This window comes from Monosiga brevicollis, genomic scaffold, assembly GCF_000002865.3.
Source record: "Monosiga brevicollis MX1 MONBRscaffold_5 genomic scaffold, whole genome shotgun sequence".
NCBI lineage: Eukaryota > Choanoflagellata > Craspedida > Salpingoecidae > Monosiga > Monosiga brevicollis.
This window is the reverse complement of record NW_001865042.1, coordinates 1,132,819-1,153,800: the sequence shown is the minus strand read 5'-3', so window position 1 is coordinate 1,153,800 and position 20,982 is coordinate 1,132,819. Positions and strand designations below refer to the sequence as shown.

The window sequence follows — 20,982 nt, the reverse complement described above, 5'->3', positions numbered from 1 at the left end:
TTGCTGGCGCCGCATAGATTGAGGCCGGCAACTGACAGGCGGATGGCCAGAGGGACTCGCCGCCAGCACTCGGTGCGCTCTGGGCCCAGACATAGACCAGAGCAGCTCGAAGCTGCTGCTTTCTAGCACATGAACGACCACCGTTCAAGCCCATTTTAAAGCTGGATCTCAAACGCATATCAGAATACCAAAGGGGGGCCAAGTGGATTGTCTTAGACCCCACGACTGGGTGATGAATCGACAAGAGGGTGAAGAGCTCAGCTCGTCGATTGGACCGGGTTGGCCAACAGAAAGGGGGGAGGGGAGGAGGCACAGCATTTACATGCAAACGAGGAAACAGCTAACAGAACTCAAGAAGAACAAAGGGGATGTTTTGGGTCCGCAAGAACCAAGTTGTAGCATGCGAGACCAATTGGACGCCTGACGTCATTGCCCTTCGCCAGGCGCCAAGAAGAAAGGGAGAAGCCATCTCAAGAAAGAAGCAATGGCATAGTCGTTGACAAACGAGCTTGGTCGATTCTTCATCGGCGTGGCTGTGTGACGAGGTTGACGCGAGGAGGGACAGCGCCTTGGTGCTCGTCAAAGGTTGAGATGCGTTGATAAATATCGGTCAGAGGAACAGCAAGCTCCTGATCATAGGCATGGTGTTCTTGAACAGCGCGCATATGGCGCACGGGAATGCCATGGGGGCCTCGTAGAAGCTCGGCCCCCTTGCGGCGACGCTCCTCTTCAAGAGCCACGCCAAACTTCCCAACACGTGCCTATGTGTAGAGGGCAAGGCCGAAACATGATACGGGAGAGCTTTCCTTGAGTCTTTGTCTGGGCAACAACCTTTCCGTGTCACGGCGAAACAGGTAGCCATCTCAAACCTGAAGAGCGTCATGCTTTGCCTGCCATTCTGCGGCCTCCTGGACCACGTTTTCCTTTGCCATTTGCTACAAGATGCGTGCAATTACCATCAGTACAATCAAGCAGTGAATGACAAGGCCAGACATGTGCAACGTACCAATTCTTCGAGCTGCTGCTGCAAGCTGGCCAGCTGATTCTCCAAGTCACGCCGCCGGCTCGAGGCTTTGAACTGCATCAGCAGAGTGCGAGAAAAAAATCAACACATCACGCAAGACGGAAAGCATGGAGGTGAGGTAGCGAAATACACAGAGAGACAAACGACAATCATATCAAGATAGCCTGCGGTCACACTGCACGCACCTTTGATGCGGTTGCAGTTTCACTGAGCTTGTTGAAGCGGACTTCAAGCTCAGCAATGGCGGCTTGCAGCTCGCTTTCACGATGCTGATGCTGTGCTTGGGCTGCCTATCAACATGGCGGATAGGGCAAAAGTCACTGCCAGTGGACAGTCTTTGGTGGGGGCATGGCAAGGTTCGCCAAGGACAAACCTCGTAGCGAGACTCAGCCCCTGCCAATTCATCAACATGCTGTTTGCGTGCATCCTGTAGATTCGACTTTGATAACGTCAGCAAAAGGCACAAGTAAAGGTCAGATGAATCCTTGAAAGATGTGACCCGACACAGCCAAACCTTGCCGGGAGTAGAAGCTGCTCACCTGTAGCTCCGCCAGCTGACGCTTAGTGGCTTCAAAATGTGTTTGCAAAACTCCGTGGTCACGCTAGCAGAATGACAAAGAGTCCGGCATCAAATGATAAGGCCACAGAGCAAGTTATTTTGCAAGTGGTGATTTGCTGCTGATCAACGGTCTACTCTGACAAGCGCCTTGTCTCGCATACCTGAAGTTGCTGATGCTGCTCGCGCAATCGCTCGAAGCGGGAGTCCAAACTACTCAGAGTCAAAACAAACCCATGCATTTTGATCAACGGATTTCAAAACACCAAACCCCTTGACAGCAGGAAAAGAGTGCAAACCTAGCCACTGCTTCGCGAGCATGCGTCAGCTCCTGCTCGGCGTGCTCAGCCTTTGCGGCACGTTTTTCAAGAAGGACCTTTTCCTAACGAATAGAAGAGAAGGCAGGCATTGGGTCAACAAGTAAAATTAGATCATAGTAGAGTACGGTGGTTCTTGACACGCCGAGGAAACTCTCTGCACGCCGGCCACATCCAATGAGGAACAACCTGCTCGAGCGCGGTCACACGTCGTTGGGCCGCCTGCTGGGCATCCTTTGCCTTGCTCAAAGCCGTTTGGTGCGCCTGGGCTGCCTAAGAAGCGAATGCCCGTGCTGCACATGAGGACTTGCGATCTAAGTTTGTGATGAAAGAATGTGGTTAATTGGCCGGCTTGTCGAGAGGCTGGCGCACCTCTGCGCTGGCATCACGCTGCTCAGTTGCCGCACTATCCATCGAAGAGCGCGCATTTGGCGCGGGGCAGCAGGACAAGGCGTGAGGAAGTAAGAAACACATGGCGGCTCAGTTTGCCCGTTTATGCCGACAGACAAAAGGACAAGGACCTCGCACCGAGACAAAGTGCTACATTGGTCCTCCAGGCGAGCTTTTTCGGCTTGAAGCTATTGCATACCAGACGGTCAGCAATGATGTCGGCGAAAGGCTAGCAAGCCGGTACGAGGACGGACCGCGGGCAATCGTACCGTCTGCATTTGCACGAACAAGGAATGCTGGAGCTCGTATAACTCTTGCTTGGCTTCCGTCGTCTAGGCCGTAATTCAAAAGCATGTGTCAGCATTTCCGGATGGGCATGAAGAGGCAGCTCACCGGGAACGTCTGAGAAGGCCTGTCTCACTTTGTTTTGCAAGCTTCTCTCCAGCTCTGTCGCGTAGGCCTCAGAGTCCTTCAATGCGGCCTCGAGCCGTCGCAAGCGTTCTTGGTGGGCTAGTTCTGTCAAGGTTGCATGGAGCAAGGACGTGAGCGCTGCTGGGTCGCCCGGTTTGAAGAGGTCATACAAGGGCACATACCCAAGTCACCGCGTTCGCGCTCCAGCTTGCGAATGCTGTGAAATGGCATGAGGCAATCTTATGAGAGGTAATGCCAGTGAAACTAGCTTGGACGTGCAGACCAAGTTGAAACTTTATTTGTTGGTTTGCTTGCTTGTTTTTACATGCGCGCGGGGCGACTCGTGCTGCAATGCAGGCGCCCACCTGCTGCGAGCATTGCCGAGGTCGCGACGAAGGACGCGTAACTGCTCCCCATGTTGAACCGTCTGCGCTGCTGCTGCCTCGTCTGCAGCAAGCACTTGATCACGCAATCGCGCCTGTTCGTCTTCAGCCAGCTTCAAGGCCGCCTGAAAACAAGCCGGGTCATGCATGATCAAGAAGCCGAGGTTCAAACGAGTAGGTAAAGTGTATCAAAATGACCTTGAATCAATTGCCAGACGGACATCATGACAACTTACCTTGAGACTATCCAACTGGTGCTGAAACGTGGCGTCCTCGCTGTCCATTTGCTGGCGTTGTGCGCCTGCTTCCACGGTCAAGCGAGCAACACGTTGCCTTTCCTAGGGATGTGAGGCAATATCAATGAGATCTACATGCGCAGGCACTGAATCAACAGAGCCACGCAGGCAGCTGGGCTAGGTCAGCAGGGCTGGAGCATGCCCGAGAGGTCGGAATAGCACACCGTGTGGAGCTGCGTCTGAAGCTCTTGGCGGTGAGTGCGCTCGTCTTCCAAGAGGCCTTGCAACTCCAGTAGCTTTTGGGCTGAATGCTGAGAGGCAGCCCCAAGCTGCCGCTCGACTTTTTGACGACGCTCGGCATCTAGTTCTCGCTGGTTGGGCAAACAAAGACCGGGATTAGACGAGCAAGCTTGGGTGGTTAGTCTAGCGCGAACTTTAACGTGATTGGGTAGCGGGACAAGAGCGCCCACCTCGCGCTCAAGGACGCGGTCTTCAAAAGTGCGAAGCTCCTCAATGTGTGCGGCTTCAATGCGTTGCAGCTCGCGTTCGTGGGCAATAGCGCGTTGTTCCAACTCCTCTGCGTGTCGACCAGGTAAAGGTGTGAGATCATTCAGGGGCCGGGTGCGCCACCGGAAGAGTATGGGCGGGCACGAGTGGGTGGAGATGCGGGAAAGTGCAGTGCTTACGCTGCAACTCCACGTATGCTGCACGTAGGGTCTCCATGTCAGCAGTTGTCCCAACGAGATTTTGAAACTATGATCCAGCGCCCAATCCCTTTGGAGTAAGGGTGCCGCCTCGGCGGCATCGCGCGTGTCTTATCTTGGAGGGAGGGGTGGAATCGAAAGATACCTGTTGTTGTTTCTGGAAGAGCTCGGCGTCGGCGAGGTTGAGTTGACGCCGAACCTCTTCAAGTCGAACGCCAGCATCCCCCTACAAGGCAGCCCGGGGAGTGAGAGGACAAAGAGGGCTGTGGCACCAAACTTTTCCATAAGACTGATGCGAGAGCGGCAGCACACAACAAACCTGGAGTTGGGCACGCAACCGTTGGGCTTCCTATGGCCATGAATGGTTTTGACGATGATGAGTGAGCCGATGCAGGGGACCGCGCGGCCTCGCAACCCACAAGCAGGGGGTTCGCGCTCATTGCCCAACCCCGCGCACCTCCCGCCCGTCCCTACTCTGGCCCGTCTGAGATGTTGTGTGTCCTTCCTGAGGGTGGCTGGCCATACCTCCTCAGCTTCGCGCCTGCGCAGATTCAGGTCTTGATTTTGGACGAAGAGTTCGTCTTTCTCGGATCGGAGTTGGGCAATCAGAGCAAGGGCCGCCTCCAGATCTTCCTTGAGATCAATGTTGGCGATGGTGCGACCAGACGCCATGCTGCCGGTGAAATGTTGATGCTGCAAGGCAGCGCTCCTGGAAAAGCTCGGCGCTGCGCTGCGGTTCTGGTGTTTAATTCAGAGGAGACTCGGCTCGAGAGAAAGAATCGGATCCCCGCCGTCATTGGCCGGCTGAGAGCAAGGCGTCCCGGCGAATGGTGTCAAGCAGACCAAAGAAGGAGAACTGGGAAAAAAAAAATCCGACCTGGAAGTCAAGTCAAGTCAACAGAGGATTCGAAACTTCGCGCGAAATTTTACAACTATAGTTTTGAACAGGTGTTTTGATGGAGGCAAAGATGTCCGCCACTCGGGATGCCGGCGGGCAGTGATGATCACGGGGCGATTACGAGCGCATGCGCGAGGACCGGAGAGGTGTCGCCAGGCTCAGACTCAGCCACACCCATTTTTCCCGCTTGACATCGAACTTTCTCTCTGCCCGCACATTCTCCTTCACCGCGACTGCCGTTTGTTGAACGGCACAAACAGCCCAAGTGCTTTTTTGTATGCAAGACCACCTTTGTCAGCAAACAGATCGCGTGACTGTGTCTGGGGGCTCAGTTGCCAGCTCAACCTCTGGTTTTAGCTTGTATTTTCCCTTATTGCAGCACCCGATTCATCCCATCCCTCTCACCCGACTCCCACAACGTCGTCGTTTTTTTGGTGCGCATCCACACACACACTCAACACACAACACACAAAAGATTCACCAAAAGGGAGTGTGTGTGAGTGTGTGTGAGTGTGTGTGAGTGTGTGTGAGTGTGTGTGTGTGTGGGAAGGGGGAGATTGCGTTAGTGGCATGCGCTCACTCTCACACACAGTCTCTCTCTCTCTCTCTCTCTCTTTTGTTCTCTCTCTCTCACACTCTCTCTGTTTCAATTTTTTCGTCTGTTTTACATGTAAAGGTCATTCAAACGCGCTGCTGCCCGTGCGCTCCGCAGACCGTCTTTGCTCGACTTTTGGACTTGGACTTGCTTCATCGTTGGGTCTGGAGTCAATGATAGCAAAGGTGTGTCTGTTTGGCTGTGCAGGCGTCGGCCCACTCGTCGCGTGGGTGGAATATTTTTGTTGGACTCGTGATCTCCATCGCGCGACCGACGACCTCTCCTCTTCCTTTTCCTCGTTTGGCTTTTGCGTGATTGGTTGTGCCTCGTCGCGTCAGGGCCGGCTTGACTCATCGCTGTGCCGTTGTTCTGTCTGGAAGCTTAGGTGATTTAGTTGGGCACGTCTCGTGTTCGCTTTTTCTTGCCTTGCCTTCCTTTGCCGCATTTTGGCACGTCTTTGCGTATCTCGCGTGAGATAGCGGCGCCGACCAGACGCGTGACGCTTGTCTTTTTGCCGGTGCGAGTCTGGCAGCCGAGGCTGCCACTCGTTCCCCAGCTTTTCCCGCGTCCATTTGTTTTTGCCAAAGTCACTCGTTGACCGCCACCATGAGCGCGTGTGAACTTGATCGCCCCATGGGCAAAGCTGACCGACCCCGCACTACGGGTCAGCTCATGAAGAGCATGCGCAAACTCGGCGATTATGATTTGGATGTAGGATAACCCCCTCCAATACCATTGCGTGCCGCCTCGAGTGGGGAAGCCGTCGCCCTCACTCGCACTCGCACTCGCTGCCATCCCTCGCCTCTCTTAGGTGGACGATGCAGATACCTCGATTGAGATTGGATCTGCTCAGGAGATGGAATTGTTTGATCGCCTGGTCGTGCGTGGCCGTGGCAACTCGACCTTTGAGCGTGCAGGCCCCTTTTGGCAGATGGCGTGTCTTCGCGCTCGCAAGTACAATGTGGAACGCGCGTACGTCCTCGTGACAAACTATATCAAGTGGCGCGACGAGTTTGGCGTCAATCGCACCACGGTGGACAACGATTCGGAATACCGCGCGCTCGTTGAGCGCGGCGTCGTTGAAGCCTGTGGCAACCGCGATCAGGACGGCCACTACGTTCTTACCGTTCGCCAATGCCGAACCGACCCGGGTCGTTGGTCCCCGCGATATGCTGTTTTGGCAGCCCACGTGGCCATCGAGTCCCTCTTGGTGCGCTTTCCCGAGGCTCAAGCCAAGGGCGTTGCCTTTGTCAACGACATGAGCGGCATATCTATGCGCAACATGGATTCTCGCGTGCCCCGCGAAATGTTTGCTGCCTTTCGCGACAAACTACCGGTCCGCTTTGCCGGCCTTTACGTCGTGCATCCTCCCATGTTCATGCGCATGGTCGCCCCCGTCATCAAGATGTTTATGAGCACCAAAATGCAAAGCCGCATGCGCGTCCTCACCCATGGCTACGACGATCTCAAGCTACACTTTGACGCCAGCCAGCTTCCCACTGATTTTGGTGGCTCATACCCCTACAGTCATGAAGCCTACATGACCTTTGTCTCGGAAATGCAGCACCATTACAACCAGCAACGCTCTATCAACGGCGAGCTCTTCTCCGACAACAAGGCTCCTGCGGAAGACTCGGACTCTGGCAAGGAACCCTCCATTTGCAGCGCCGCTACCACATGCTCCATCCACGAAGCTTGGATGGACTTTACCATCGAGCCAGACAATGAGCGTTTCGTGTAAACTGCCTCCGCCCACGGACCAGTTTGGCCTGGTCTTCCGTCCCGGAAGTAGCCATGGGCTATCCTGGCACACCGTGGCAGGCCTTTTTGCCCGCAACGGAACTTTCTTGAGTTTGTGGTTGAGAAAACGCGTGTGGTTCGAGCTGCCAGACATCATTTCTCCCTTTTGGCCCTTTGTGTTGGTGCCCTGGATCCTTCTTTGTTGTCTTGTCCCTCTCTACCTTTGGCACATGCAGAGTGGAGGAGCTCCGAGGGTGTGAGTGTTCACTCTTTATCACCTTTCATGTCTAGGCTGTATGTCCTTTGTCTTGTTTTGTCTATCCAATCTGCTCAGCACCAGATCATTTTATGTCGCGGTCATTGCCGACCATCGCTTTTGCTTCGATCTGGCCGCTGAGCCGCAGTTTGTCCATTCACCCTGGTTTTCCCTCTAGTTTCCGTCTCGGTTATCTTTCCCTGTCCTTTTTGGCCTTGGCGCTGTTGTCTTTGGCCGATGCGGCTAGTCAAGCTCCCAGAGTTTTGTTCCCGGCTGGGCTGTATTTTTTGTTTGTTCGTTTTTGAAAAACTGCCGTTGGCTCCTTCTTTCCCCTTTTGAACGCCTTTGCGTGGCCCGTCCTTTGTATGACCTGGCCTCCCTGATTGCTGTCTCGTCCCTGTAAGGCCAGAGTGCGCACCTGCATCGTTCCCTGTGTCCTTCCCTTTGCATGTATGTGTGTGCATGAAAAATGTTCCGACTCCCAGTATCTCTTGTCACACAATCTTTGTTGATCCTCGAGCTCTGGCTACCGGTCGCCACCTTGTTTATTGGCGGTGCAGCGGCTGAAGGTCTCGTCAAGTCTGCCGTGCCAAGTTTGGCTTGGCTAAGATCAGAAGCAGCAGTTCTTCTTGTTTTGACGCCTTGAATCGAATCTACATGTTTCTCAATTTGTACATTCTGTCTACCGCAATCGCGTCGAAAGCCTCCAACTTGCCCTCCTCAGGCAACGACTAACGAGCTCGTCAACTCACAACGCACCAACCATGACCCAAGTTTAAGCTGACACGCTGTAATCGCCATCATAACTTTCCAACAACAACAACAACAACTCATGACATTTTTATTGGATGATGTCTCTTGCGTTTGGTCATCCTAAACACACACACACACACACACACACACACACACACACACACACAGAGCTCTTTCAAAACTTTATTGCTCTTTTGACTGACGTGTGCTTCAGCACAGACGACACGACGACAGGGACGACGTCTCTCTCTCTCTCTCTCTCTCTCTCTCTCTCTCTCTCTCTCTCTCTCTCTCTCTCTCTCTCTCTCTCTCTCTCTCTCTCTCTCTCTCTCTCTCTCTCTCTCTCTCTCTCTCTCCCTCTCTCTCCCTCTCTCTCCCTCTCTGGTTCTCGTGGCACAGTCAAGATGAGCCCTCCTCCGCGAAGAACGAATCGGCGCTGGCTTTCTTGTGACAGTGATGAAGAGGACGATGAGCCTGGCGCTCGGACCGCAACTGTTGTACGACAGCGACAGCGACAAGAGCTCGACACAGCTCGAGTGCAGGCGCAGCGCCACCAATCGCTCCAACGTCGCGCCTGGGAAGGGCAACATCTTTCCGGCGACTACGACCACAAAGAGAACGACACACAGCTGCGGTCTCGAGGCCGCATGGGAGCAGCTCCCAGGCCCAGCTTTGAATACGACTTGCAAACCCAGGAGCTGTCAGCCAACAACGCTGTGGCAGCCAATCTATCTCGCCGTCGACCGCAAGACTGCCCCCCTGCAACTCAACGTGCTCGTTTGTCTCATGACCCCCATGAGGGCCTGGTTGGCCGCGCTGCCTCGACCACCCATGCCGCAGTCGCTGCCGCATCTGAAACGGGACGGCGAATTCAGGTCAGTCATTTCGTGCCGCGGACTGCTCCCGATAGGCCAGCCTTGTTGTCCGTACATCTAAGAACGCGTGTGGATGGCTTGGCTTGGCTGGGCAACCACCACCACATCCGCGCCGCGCCGCGCCCTTGACTGCGGTGGTGTGATGCTCTGATGCTACGCCCGTGTCTCTTGGCAGACGGATGTTGCGTTTGCTTCGGCGCTCCGCGCAGAATATGGCTGGGAAATAGTGCCCATGGTGGGCGATGGAGCCTGCTTGTTTCGCGCTGTGGGTGCGTTTCCACAAACTGGCTCAGGGCTCGACACTACCGCTCTTGCCTTGCTAATCACCCACTTGCTGACATGCTGTGCAGCCTATCATGTTTATGGCGATCCAGAGATGCACGATACTGTGCGGGCATCCTGCGTTGACCACATGGTCTGTGTCTGACTCGCGCTCCTCGCTGACCCGGACCTGCCATTGCGTTTGGCTTGCCTCGAGAGACCTCTTCATTCACCGGACTGTTGCGTGTTTCCTGCATCTGGAATCATCAGCGGCGCAATCGCGACCACTTTCAGGCATTCGTGACCACAGATTTCGATGCCTACCTCGAGCACAAGGCTCGACCAACCACACATGGTAATCACGTTGAAATCCAAGCCATGTCTGAGATCTACAATCGCCGCATCGAAGTGTACTCCTATGATACGCGTACGTCGGCTCGTTGCGTCACCACCGCCCATTCAAGCCTAATGCTCATCCCAAGCACCCGCTTCTATTTCCCCCCGCCCCTTTTTTGTCGGCCACAGATCCCATCAACATTTTTCAAGGCAGCAGCCACAGCGAGGCACCCATTCGCTTAAGCTACCATGGTCAAGTTCACTACAATGCCATCAATGACCCGCAGCATCCCAGCTTTGGCATCGGCTTGGGCCTGCCCGGACTGCGCACGCTGGTGAGTACAACCCAAAACGCAGGCAGCATATGCTGACAGGAAGGTAGAGATTGTTGGTTTGAAGAGATCGATTGGTAAGAAAGAAAAAGGAGCTCAGCTCCACTCTGCTTGAGCATCACGACTGCTCAAGTTGTGGACAACACTGGTCCAAACGCATCCTTGAAACGGTCTGCGCTGAAACCAGAGGATATTGACTAGCTCGACTAGGACAAGCAGCAGTCTTCAATGTAGCTAAAAATCATTTATGACACTCACGGTGCATGGGATGCGCACAGGATGAGACAGAAGCCACCCAAGTGCAAGACGCCCTGACGGCTTCCAGCATCTCCCAAACAGAACAGGTAGGTTGGGCACAGCCCTCAATAGATGACATCGGACGTCAAACAGGATGTCCAAGCATCTAGTCAATCCTCGACAGCAATGCTGACGTGCATGTTGCCATCTGGCAGGCCATGCTTCAGCAAGCTCTACGATTGTCCAGCGCCGACGGCCATGCGACGGCATCACACGATCCAGAACTCGACGAGACAGAGGCGACCATGATTGCTGCGGCGCTGCGCGCCTCAGACGGAGATGTAGACGAGGACGCCGTTTTGGCTCGAGCTCTAGCCGAATCTCAACGGGAATGGTCGGCACAGGCAATAGATAAATGAAAGTTGTCCAGATGTATCATACCGCCAAGGCGTTTCAAACAGCACTCGACACTACGTCGTCGGAGTGGTTAAAGTATCCGCGCTGCGGAGCTCGGCGACTCGTGCCCGTGGTAAGAGCTTGAGATTCGATGTGGGTTACGACATCTTCAAGACTCTGAAACGTAAGGGCGTCCCCAGAGATTTGAAACCCAATCGGCTTTTGCACGACCATTGCAACGTCAGCGACCCCACGAATCGCCAGAGCAAATTCGCGGGTGGCTTGGACCCAAGGGGTGTCTGGCCCAGCTGGTGTAGAGCAGGCCAGAACCGGGAGGCAGCTAATACGTCCGTGTTGGGACAGTTCTTGTGCCAGGGCGGCAGTCAAGCGGCGCATGAGCACGACCTCGCTGAGGTGAAGCTGTGAAAAGCGACTCAGCTTGGCGGCAGCCTTGGGCAACATGTGCATGTCCGTGATGCGCGAACACAATTGCTGTGTAACATTCAACGCATGTGATTGAACTTCCTTGCTTGTCTCGGCCACGAGCTCCAAGAAAGGCAAGCAGGTTCGCAATCGGGGCCGCCGTGTTCCAAGCGCACTCAGAGTTGAGGCACACGCTTCATCCCAAGCCTATGTGGTATCAATCATGACTTGTGAGAACAAGTAGAAATTTGACAGCCATATAAGTCAAGACGCACGGTAAACATACCTCGCTCTGAAGCACGGGTTGCAATAGGCGTAGGGCGGCGGTGGCCGCGGCAAAATTGGAAAGGTGAAGCGACGCATCGAGCAGGGTGCGAGCCGAAGGCTCGAGCTCAGTCAACGTCATGCCGGTCTTTTGGGCATCCAGCAAAAGCATAGTCAAGGTCTGCAGGCCGCTGTGAATGTGAATTCTGAAAGCAGCAACAGAAAAGGTGAGACAAATGTTTAAGAAAAATGTTTAAAATGTTCGAGTCAAGTCGACCGCGAAGTGTCAGAATGAATAAACTTACTTGTCCATCGTGTCACGGCGAGCCGGGCTGACGGTGGCCGCCACGGTCGCGATAAGCTGGCTCAGATCATCCGGGTTTGAGACCATCGCTTGACTTCGGCGAAAGTCCCGGTACAAGTAGCCCAGGGTACCAAGGAGTTGAGGGTGACGGGCAGTAACTTTGATAATGTCCATACTACTGGCAGCGTCTGGTCGCAGTCGACACCGTTTCTGGGCGCGATGAAGAGCTAGGAAGAGCTTAAAAGGTGGCTCTGGCATCTGTTCTGTCAACAGCAGGGCCCGCTGTTGTGCCGTGCTCAGCAAAGTGGAGGAAAGCACGTTGTTATTCTCCATGTCCTGGACCAAGGCCGCAATCTGCTCCGGTGTGTGGGCGTGATTCAGCAATGATGCGTAAACTCGACGCGAGGACAAGGCCGTAGGCCAGTGTGCCAGCTCTTGGAGAACTGTCATTGTTTCAGGGTGATCCAAAGACGCAGTGGTTGCCAAAACAGCATCGATCCAAGCATACACGTTGTTGGTAGAGGGTGGCACGAGTCGGCGGCGCATTTCAGCGTGAATGGCACGGCTCAGCGACAAGTCTTGGCCCAAAATCGCGGCACGAAGCATCTCGTTGTAGCTCAGGCGTGGCAAAATCATGTTTCGCTGACAAGCCAGTGTAAAGATGCGGGCGATGATGGACGTTTCCTGACGCGATGAGGCTGAGGTGACCAGGCGCTGCACGAGTCGAGCTGGAAGGGTGTGTTTCTCGAGGAGCGCCACAGCCGCAGCATTCTCCTTGCCCACCAAGGTGGTAAACTGTTCAGCCTGCATGAGGGCAAAGAAGAACGGGACAGGCAGTCAGCATTTGATCTGTCGAGGAGAATGGCATTCACACGAACAAGGATTTCAGATGCGAGTGGTCTGAAACGAACCGGAAGCTTGGCGGCTTGCGCCGCTGGCGGAGCGCTCAACGACGCACGCGGTGCATCGTAAGAAGTGGGGCCTACAGGAGAACCACAGGTTCGTCCAATAGCATGACGTGAGAATTGACCGATCAAACAGACAAGCCACGGCAAGCCGTATAGTTTGAATATAACAAAGTGTCGATCAAAAGATTGCGCTTGGCATGGTATATATCAACGTCAAGCGCTGCCACAGTCGATCATTGCTCTGGCCACACGCCCATAGGGCATCCAACATGGACGAAATGGATGTTCGTCATGATGGCTGTTGCGTGGCAAAGGTGCAAAAGACAAAGGGGAAAAAAGAACAGAAAAACAGCAACCTCAAACTCACTCACCAGTACTGAAGGCGGACGCCCTTGCGACTGCACCGAGATGACGAGCTGAGGGAGGGAAGAAGCCACCACAGGCCACGTGGTCGAGTGAGTATGAATCAGAGTGAGGAGCTGGGATGGCGACTAGTGAAAAGGGAAACGACATACCGTGAAAGACGGATCTCTGGAAGCGCACGGCCAAGCGCGGCAGCTGCACGAGCCGCTGCATGGCAGGCTTTGATAAAACGACTTGGAATCCGGCCGGGCTCGGCGCTGCCGGCGGCGACAAAAGCAGTATCTACCGCCACATGGAGTGACGTACCGGACCCCAGCCTCTCCGACCCGAGAGACAGGGAAACGATTCAAAGAAAAAAACTGCCCACCCCTCCTGCCTTCCAAGACCGCACGCCCTGATCAAAATAGCTCAGGAGAGGAAGCCACTGCCACAGGTTCAAACATCAATGTGGGAAAAAAAAAAAAAAAGGTGTCTCTCTCTCTCTCTCTCTCTCTCTCTCTCTCTCTCTCTCTCTCTCTCTCTCTCTCTCTCTCTCTCTCTCTCTCTCTCTCTCTTCTCTCTCTCTCTTCTCCTCAGAGTGCCACGTGGTGGAGGAAAACGACAACGCGCTCAGTCTGCACTAGTCTTCTAATCTTCCGGGAGACCCAGTTTTCATCTGACGTTTTACGGCAATTCCAATTTGTCAGAGGAATTTTGAATTTCGACGAGTTCGACAAGTTGGTGAGTCTCTGTGTGTGTGTGTGTGTGTGTGTGTGTGTGTGTGTGACGGCGTCGACGCACTGGCTGATCCCGCAACGATATGGCACCGGCAGCGCTGCAGAGGTGGAAGGGGTGCAAAGAAGAGAGCTCTTGATCAACTTGTGCGGGCAAACTCATCGAAGAACGTATCCTGCAATCGTGGGTTGCGACAGCGTGTATGGTGTTGCAGCGTCAGCAAGAGGGGGCACATTCCATTCCTCGTTTCAGCCTCGATCCCGGCTGGCGCGCCCCTTCCTGTGAGCTTGCCCCTGGGCGTTGGCACTGCTGCTTTGTGAAACAGCAGCCATGTCCCCCGGCCAAGATGCGACGCTCCTAGAGCGCTCGATCAAGATTGCTTTCGTCGTTGCCCTTTACTGGTAGGCCAAATGGCGGGCTCGTGGCACCGGACTGAGACTCGGTGGTGTGATGCGCCTCAACGATGCTGCCTGCGCTGCCAATGATGGCAATACCCTAGGGTCGTCTCAATCTCAATGGTATTCCTCAACAAGTATCTCCTGAGTGAAGTCTCGGTGCGTTTGTGCGTCTGCCATCGAGCCGGAACCTTTATGCCCCAAACATGCTGGCCTTCAACGCCTTACTTTGGCCTGCATCTGCTTTTGCGACTTGCCATGATCTCCGGCCCGCGGGACCGTCTTGATAGTTGGACGCGCCCATGTTTGTGACCTGGTTTCAGTGCGTCGTCGCCGTGGTGACTTGTTTCATTTTGGGCGAGCTTCGCTCCTACCATCCCGCTCTGGAGATGTTTCCCCGCTTCGCCTTTGACACGCACGTTGCCATGAAGGTGGGCTCCTGCACCTCTCTGCCAGGCGTGAGCGCAGCTAGGAGCCATGACAAACTCTTACCATGTCTTGATGCGCCTAGGTCTTGCCCCTCAGCCTGGTCTTTGTGGGCATGATTGCTTTCAACAACCTGGCCCTTAAATTTGTGGGCGTGGCGTTTTATAACGTCGGCCGCTCCTTGACCACCATCTTCAACGTGGTACGTCCTTGCAGACATGACACTCATGCCTCACGCACACTGCGCAGGCGTGCAAGCGCAAGTGCCTCACTGACTCGTTCTCCTTGATTGCGTACCCATCCTGTTCCTGCCCCGCATTCTAGCTTCTCTCCTTCTTCATGCTCCAGCAGCGCACCTCCATGCCCGCCCTTCTGATGTGCGGTGTCATTGTTGCTGGCTTTTTCGTCGGCGTCAACAAGGAACAGGAGCAAGCCGACCTGACCATGGCTGGTAGGCCCCGACGCTTGAAAGAAGCGCTGCCTCATGTTGCCGCCCTATCAAGCTCATTCATGTCCGTGCTTGTCCATTACGTACAGGCATCATGTACGGTGTGCTGGCCTCGCTGTGTGTTGCCTTGAACGCCATTTACATCAAGAAGGTGATGCCTTTTGTCGACAACGACATGTGGAAGCTGACAGCCTATAACAACATGAACGCCATCTTTCTCTTCCTGCCCGTCATCACCTTCATGGGCGAAATTCCTGACATTGCCGCCTCGGAGGATGTGTACTCTGGCAACTACTGGTTCCTGATGACCGTGGCTGGCCTGCTTGGCATCGCCATTGGGCTGGTCAGCATGCTGCAGATTAATGTCACAAGCCCGTTGACCCACAACATTAGCGGCACCAGCAAAGCGTGCGCTCAAACCATTTTGGCCCTGCAGCTCAACGACGAGAGCCGCACGGCCACATGGTGGCTTGGCAACGTTTTCGTCCTCGGCGGTTCACTTGGCTACGTGCTGGTCAAGCGCGCGGTAAGCTACAACCCCGCCACACTGCACTCTCGACCATCCGTAAGCTCTGGCAATCAATGTCGGCTGATGCGCAACTGTGTTGGTCGCCCGTGCAGGAGATGAAGCGCGACCTAGAAAAGGTGCCGTCCAGTGCCGACAGCAAAGCTTAGTCAAAAGTTTCGTCGCCACACCGACATGACCAGCCCGGTCGTCAGCTAACTAGTTGGCCAATGACAATCACCAGGGACCGTTTTTTGACATGATAATTGGCTCTTTTGTTTTGTGAGCCAGCTCTCAATAAGTTGAGCATCAAATCCCGTGGTACCATGGACTGGGCCAGGCTCATTCTTATGCACACATTTGGAAATTTGTCTTTGTCACTTGACTCGCTTTTGATTGACAGGCAGACATATGACTTGCCGGCTCTTTGCCGCGCGCCAGCACTCCTGATACAACAAAAGCAGCCATAACAGTGCGCACACCAAAACACAACACAAGACAGCCACATGACCCAAAAACTCCTGGCAACACCGTAATCCACAACTTGAGAAGGAAGCCGCCTACTCGCCCATGCTCTTGACCTCGGCTTCGCTAGAAGCCAGCAGTCGTGGTGTGAACGTGTAATGCGATGTCAGCTCTGCCGCCAGCAATAAGCGCACTCGCGTCAAGAATTGAATCTACAACGCAGAAAGAAGATCACATAGGCCGAGACAAAAATGGGCAGGTTCAGTGAGATAGGCACCCAAAAGCACTCCACCGAACAGCGTGTCCGCCATGCACAGTTGAAACTCGAAAGGTGGACCAGCGCAGCGCACCTCAAGGACCTCGCCACTTGCCCAGCTCACATTTACGGTCCTGTCAATGGAAAATGAGAAGATGAGGATTGCAAAGCCTGAAAAGGACGCTGTCGCGGGTTAATCGAGGCTATGAAGACAAAAAGTATATACGCACTCAGCTTTGCTATCGTGCTGATAGTGGGCTACACCCATGTTGTCGTACCACAGGCGCACCTGTGATGCCACGGATGAACACACACGAACAAATGAGTGAGCCCCAAGGACCTGCAGAGATTCAATGAGGTGGCACGCAACCCCGACTCACCTCCAAGCCGAGACGCAAAACAAGAACATCCATACTGCGATCCTGAACGCGATAGACGATGGCAGGCTCCTCAAAAGGACCGTGGTGATAGACCATGACGTTTTTGAAAATATCGATGGACTTGTTGCCGGCTTCTTTGGCGTTGAGCTTGCGCTCGTTGCAGCGATCAGCTGCCTTCTGAACCTTGTCGTGCTCGTAAAAGGTTTCCTTGTTCTCAAGTGCAGCCAAGAGCAGACGGTGCACCACCACATCGGCGTAACGCCGAATTGGGGAGGTGAAATGGGTGTACATGGGAGTGGCCAGCGCATAGTGCTTCCAGTCTGATTGCTCCAGCTTTGAGTCCCCAGTTGAGAAGTAGACAGCTTGTTGCATGGCCTGCCACCCACAAAACCATTCCAAGCACACGACAAAAATTAGCACCAACGTACCTGGCACCGAGCCCACACCTCACATCCCCTCACCCTTGCCACGTAACGCGGCGTATTGAAATGCAAACGAACGCAACGCACCATGGTAAGCAAAAGCTGCATGACCTCGACGCGGCCTTGATCTTGCTCATTTTCCTGATACGCACGAATGGATGCGGCGATATCGCCAGACGAGCCGGTATCCAAGGGAATACCAACCCTCTGAAAGCGGGCCGCCACCTCCTCAAGGCGGCTGGTAAAAGGCTCAGGATGGCGACGCAACAGTGCGCATTGTGGAAACGCCTTGGCAATGCACTCCGCCACGGAAATGTTCGCCAACAACATAAACTCCTCTACAAGCTGATTGGCAGCGCGCTGCACATAAGGCCAGGTCTCGACGGGTAGCATGTCCTCTCCCAGGCGAAAGGAAAGCTTGGTCTTGTTGAGACGTAGTGCACCATTGGCGAAGCGACGGTCGCGCATCTGCTGTGCAATGTGGTTCATGCGGAGAACGTCGGCCTTGACATCTGCGCCTTGCGTGTCAGCGGACAGGCGAGGAAACTCAACGTCATTCCACTCCTTGCTTTCATCATCAATGAAGAGCTGGGCATGATCGTAGGCCAGTTTGCAGCGCGAGCGGATGACGGTTCGGCCGAACCTAGAAGATGTCAGCACAGTGAGCTTGGTATCGATAGTGTGTATAGCATGTTGTCCACATTAACATCACACCACATGGGAGTAAAAGCAACAACATGGGCGCAAGAAAATCAAGTAACGAAATAAGCGATAAAGAATTGGCCACTAACCATGTTGACTTGCGATTGCCTTCAGGGTCCAGAACCCAGATCACACTAAAGGCTAGCCGATCTTCATCGGGGTTGAGACTGCAAAGGCCTTCGCACAAAAGGCGGGGCAGCATTGGATAGACACTTTGGACCAAATACGTTGAAGTGGCACGGAATTCAGCCTCCTCATCCAAGGGCGTATTGGGCTCGACAAAGTATGAGACATCCGCAATGTGTACGCCCATCTCAAAGTTGCCGTCCGGTAGTTGCGTGCAATGCAGGGCATCATCCAAATCACTAAGCCGATGGCGCAAAGAAAGCGTGCGTGGGCGTGGGCGTGGGCGTGAGCTTGGCTGACCAACGATAAGGCAAGGAAGATACAAGGCAAGGACATACCGTGCAGTTGATGGGTCGATGGTAAAAATGCGCACGTCGCGCAAATCACGGCGCTTGGCAATCTAAAGCAATGCCAAAGGCGGTCAAAGAACCGTGGCAGGTGCATGAGCCACAAGCCAACAAGGGATAGCCACGCTTGGAGTGAACGAATCGTGGCCCATGATGCACGCACGCGAGACAGACGCTTACCTCGTCATCGGGGATCACAAAGGGGTGTTTCTCGTCTACTTTGGGTAGACACTTCAAAACGTGTGGCTTAAAGTCTTCAAATGGAATCTTGTACTCCATAAGAATGGCCTGAGTCTCGGCGTCAATGGTGCCAGCCTGACCCAGGACACGCTTGAAGCTACCACGGGCAAAGCGTGACTTGGCAGTCCATTCTTCAAAAGACACAATAACCAGCATTTTATCATCGACTTCGTCGGGCACGCTGTGGGCAGGCACCCGCATGCGTGGAACGCGACTGTCCTTGGGAGAAAAAAGGAGAAAATCTTGGTCTTGATCGCGCCGTTTGAGAAAGCCAGCAAAGAGACGCTCTTCCGGAGGCGGTGCCTTGATGATGGCAACCACGCGACCCACGGGCTGTAGATGCTCGGCGGGAATGCCATTGACGCGAGTCAAGATTGGATCTTGGAGATGCATTTGTGCCATGGCCGATGACAGCGCTGCCTCGCTCGTAGCAGCACCGGCGTCGGCGGCAGGGCTCATGGGCGAGAGAGGTGATGCCGCGCCGAGGGCGTGCGCCAGATGACGCCGCGCTGAATTTGTGGCGATGCGGTTGCGTTGTGCGTTACCTGTGATGAGCGAACGGACAACGTGAGACACACCGCTGGAGCGAGGATAGTTGCGCCCAGCCAAGAATCGCGGTGGGAGGCTGACGCAGGTCAGGCACGGCATACCATGCTTCTGAGCCGGTGCGATGTTGTAGGGCACAAGGGCCTGTTCCCATGTTTGCATGTGGTTTGGAGGCACTTGATACCCTGAGAGCCGTTGAGGAAGAAGCACGTGAGCAATCACTAGCCAACACGAGGACGGAGACAGGAAACATTGTGCACACGAACGGAAACGCCTTCCTTCTGCCTACCAGCGGCAACAGCGTCGCTGTGCATGATGCGCCAGCAATGTTGGGGCAGAACTTCAACAGCGACCACGTCTCCATCAAAAGCACGATTTCTGTCAGGTCGGGCCGGTGATGAAAACGGGCCCCAAATGAGACGGACAGAGCAAACCCCCCTCTCTTCCCGGGTACGAGAGGTTGGGGAATCAGGCAGGCGACATTCTCCATTCGCGTACGCACCGGGCCTGGAAAGAGGGCACGATGAGGTCCCGAGGAAACCGTTTGCAGGAGACAAAGCATTCTTCATAGTTTTTGGCGTTGACGCGCAGTGGCGCCTGAATGACGAATCCATCGGCAATGCCCTTGGCGACATCCTCGGGCGACCACTGCGTTTGTCGGGGTCGAGCACGAGAAACATGTGAGGGCAGGACCCCGTCGGCGCTGAGAGACGCCAAAACAGGCTATGGGTATGATCATGCCATATCATGCAAACAAGGGCGGGGTGTGGATGGGGGACGGCCCACAAGTCACACATACGTATTCATCAAACTTGCGGAATGAAGACGAGGGCGAGTTGTACGGACTGCGAGACTGGTGCGAGCCCCTGGAGTGTGGGGTACGATTGCCAGGGTGCTGGTTCTGGCGTGGCGTTTTGGGAGTACGTGGGGTGCGTGGGTTGCGCCCGCCCTTGGATCCAGCAGGTGAGTCCCTGGGACCGTTGGCGTTGTTTTGCTTGCGGCCTTTGCCCTGGTTGTGTTGCGATTGAGGGGTGTGCTCTCCCCGACCCTCGCCGTTGTCAGACCCCTGCCCCTGTTGCTGCTGCTTGTGTCGGCCGTGTTGCTTGCGAGAGGACTGGCGGCCTTTGTTGCGTCGTTGGGCACTATTTGAGGTGGAGGACTGGCGACCCTCAGCTGAGCTCTGCTGTTGTGGAGTCGACGGAGCGCTCAATGCCTCCACAGGTGCTTGAGGTTGCTTGTTGGCTGCTGAGGCCTGTTCGCTGGCTGCTGGTGCCGGTTTGGAAGCGGCAGCGGCAGCCGTGTCCGGGGCAGCGGCCTCCGACATGGCAATGGTTGCGTGGAAAGGATCTGCGAACAGCATTGCGGAGAGTCAGAGGAAAGAACGAGAGATTCCAAAAAATGGTCGATGAGAAAAGACGACACGCCAAAGTGGCAGACAGCAAGCTCTCCCCCCGTGCACGGCTCATGAGAAGTTTCAAGCGCTTATGAGAAGATTGCGACACCCCCGCTTTGCCCTGCCAACACATGCCGTCTTTGGCACCCTCGCTCGCCATGACCACCCTGCGCGTGTCGTGGTCCGCTACAAGTTACGACAGTGCTCAACCCTTCCTGTGCAATCCTCTTCCTCAAGCAGAGCAAGACGGCGGCGAGTCCGCTGTACGCCTTCAACCCGATCCAAAAAGGAAATCATGGCCCCTGTCCGAGATGTTTTTTCCTTCCACCTCTTGCCCACCCCTCCCATCCCCTCACAGCGATGACACATCGGGAATAGCGACGCGAATGGCGCTGCCGTTTGCACCCACTTCCGCCAGTATATCGTACCTGGACAAGGGAGTGATCCACCACCACACTCACGCGATCAAATTGAACCAGTGACCGCGTAACTTGGCCACACCCTCAACCTCAACCAGCCTTGACCGTCAGTGTAGCACAGGTTACACTTTTCAACTGGACTCGCCCGCGATACGTTTTTGCTGACAAGCAAGGGCTACGTATCGCGGGGTGTGGCTTATCAACGCTTTACAACCTTAATCGTGCACATGCGTGTG

General features: G+C 54.7%; 7 protein-coding genes across 7 annotated transcripts; 3 read left to right on the top strand and 4 right to left on the bottom strand.

Moving 5' to 3' along the window:
• Positions 1–521: 521 nt before the first annotated feature.
• On the bottom strand, positions 522–4,693 carry MONBRDRAFT_23979 (uncharacterized protein; the record flags this gene model as incomplete). The annotated part of the gene is made up of 21 exons (XM_001744124.1): positions 522–761; positions 870–935; positions 1,007–1,078; positions 1,210–1,314; positions 1,398–1,451; positions 1,564–1,626; positions 1,745–1,793; positions 1,880–1,962; positions 2,087–2,170; positions 2,270–2,303; positions 2,426–2,475; positions 2,557–2,619; positions 2,709–2,803; positions 2,881–2,915; positions 3,064–3,206; positions 3,318–3,419; positions 3,542–3,894; positions 4,004–4,070; positions 4,167–4,247; positions 4,341–4,370; positions 4,547–4,693. The coding sequence occupies 21 exons, from the start codon at positions 4,691–4,693 to the stop codon at positions 522–524; spliced, it is 2,016 nt and encodes a 671-aa protein (XP_001744176.1).
• A 1,427-nt stretch (positions 4,694–6,120) lies between these two features.
• Positions 6,121–8,176, top strand: MONBRDRAFT_36405 (uncharacterized protein; the record flags this gene model as incomplete). The annotated part of the gene is made up of 2 exons (XM_001744314.1): positions 6,121–6,225; positions 6,326–8,176. The coding sequence occupies 2 exons, from the start codon at positions 6,121–6,123 to the stop codon at positions 7,253–7,255; spliced, it is 1,035 nt and encodes a 344-aa protein (XP_001744366.1). The 3' UTR covers positions 7,256–8,176.
• A 491-nt stretch (positions 8,177–8,667) lies between these two features.
• MONBRDRAFT_6817 (uncharacterized protein) lies at positions 8,668–10,106 on the top strand (the record flags this gene model as incomplete). Its single annotated transcript, XM_001744313.1, has 4 exons — positions 8,668–9,138; positions 9,314–9,407; positions 9,617–9,826; positions 9,925–10,106. The coding sequence occupies 4 exons, from the start codon at positions 8,668–8,670 to the stop codon at positions 10,104–10,106; spliced, it is 957 nt and encodes a 318-aa protein (XP_001744365.1).
• Positions 10,107–11,692: 1,586 nt separating this feature from the next.
• On the bottom strand, positions 11,693–13,239 carry MONBRDRAFT_36404 (uncharacterized protein; the record flags this gene model as incomplete). The annotated part of the gene is made up of 4 exons (XM_001744123.1): positions 13,115–13,239; positions 12,971–13,015; positions 12,603–12,673; positions 11,693–12,495 (listed from the first exon to the last, which is right to left on the bottom strand). Coding segments are annotated over exons 1-4 (978 nt in total), but the record flags the coding sequence as incomplete, so codon positions are not given.
• A 410-nt stretch (positions 13,240–13,649) lies between these two features.
• MONBRDRAFT_18313 (uncharacterized protein) lies at positions 13,650–15,769 on the top strand. The gene is made up of 8 exons (XM_001744312.1): positions 13,650–13,682; positions 13,874–14,077; positions 14,176–14,230; positions 14,362–14,502; positions 14,583–14,699; positions 14,822–14,948; positions 15,035–15,471; positions 15,567–15,769. Exons 2-8 carry the CDS (start codon positions 14,007–14,009, stop codon positions 15,618–15,620), a joined length of 1,002 nt encoding a protein of 333 aa, XP_001744364.1. The 5' UTR covers positions 13,650–13,682; positions 13,874–14,006; the 3' UTR covers positions 15,621–15,769.
• A 752-nt stretch (positions 15,770–16,521) lies between these two features.
• On the bottom strand, positions 16,522–18,781 carry MONBRDRAFT_15826 (uncharacterized protein; the record flags this gene model as incomplete). Its single annotated transcript, XM_001744122.1, has 5 exons — positions 16,522–16,926; positions 17,061–17,616; positions 17,765–18,040; positions 18,140–18,201; positions 18,329–18,781. 5 exons carry the CDS (start codon positions 18,779–18,781, stop codon positions 16,522–16,524), a joined length of 1,752 nt encoding a protein of 583 aa, XP_001744174.1.
• A 655-nt stretch (positions 18,782–19,436) lies between these two features.
• Positions 19,437–20,243, bottom strand: MONBRDRAFT_20306 (uncharacterized protein; the record flags this gene model as incomplete). Its single annotated transcript, XM_001744121.1, has 2 exons — positions 19,437–19,582; positions 19,734–20,243. Coding segments are annotated over 2 exons (654 nt in total), but the record flags the coding sequence as incomplete, so codon positions are not given.
• Between the last annotated feature and the right edge of the window lie 739 nt (positions 20,244–20,982).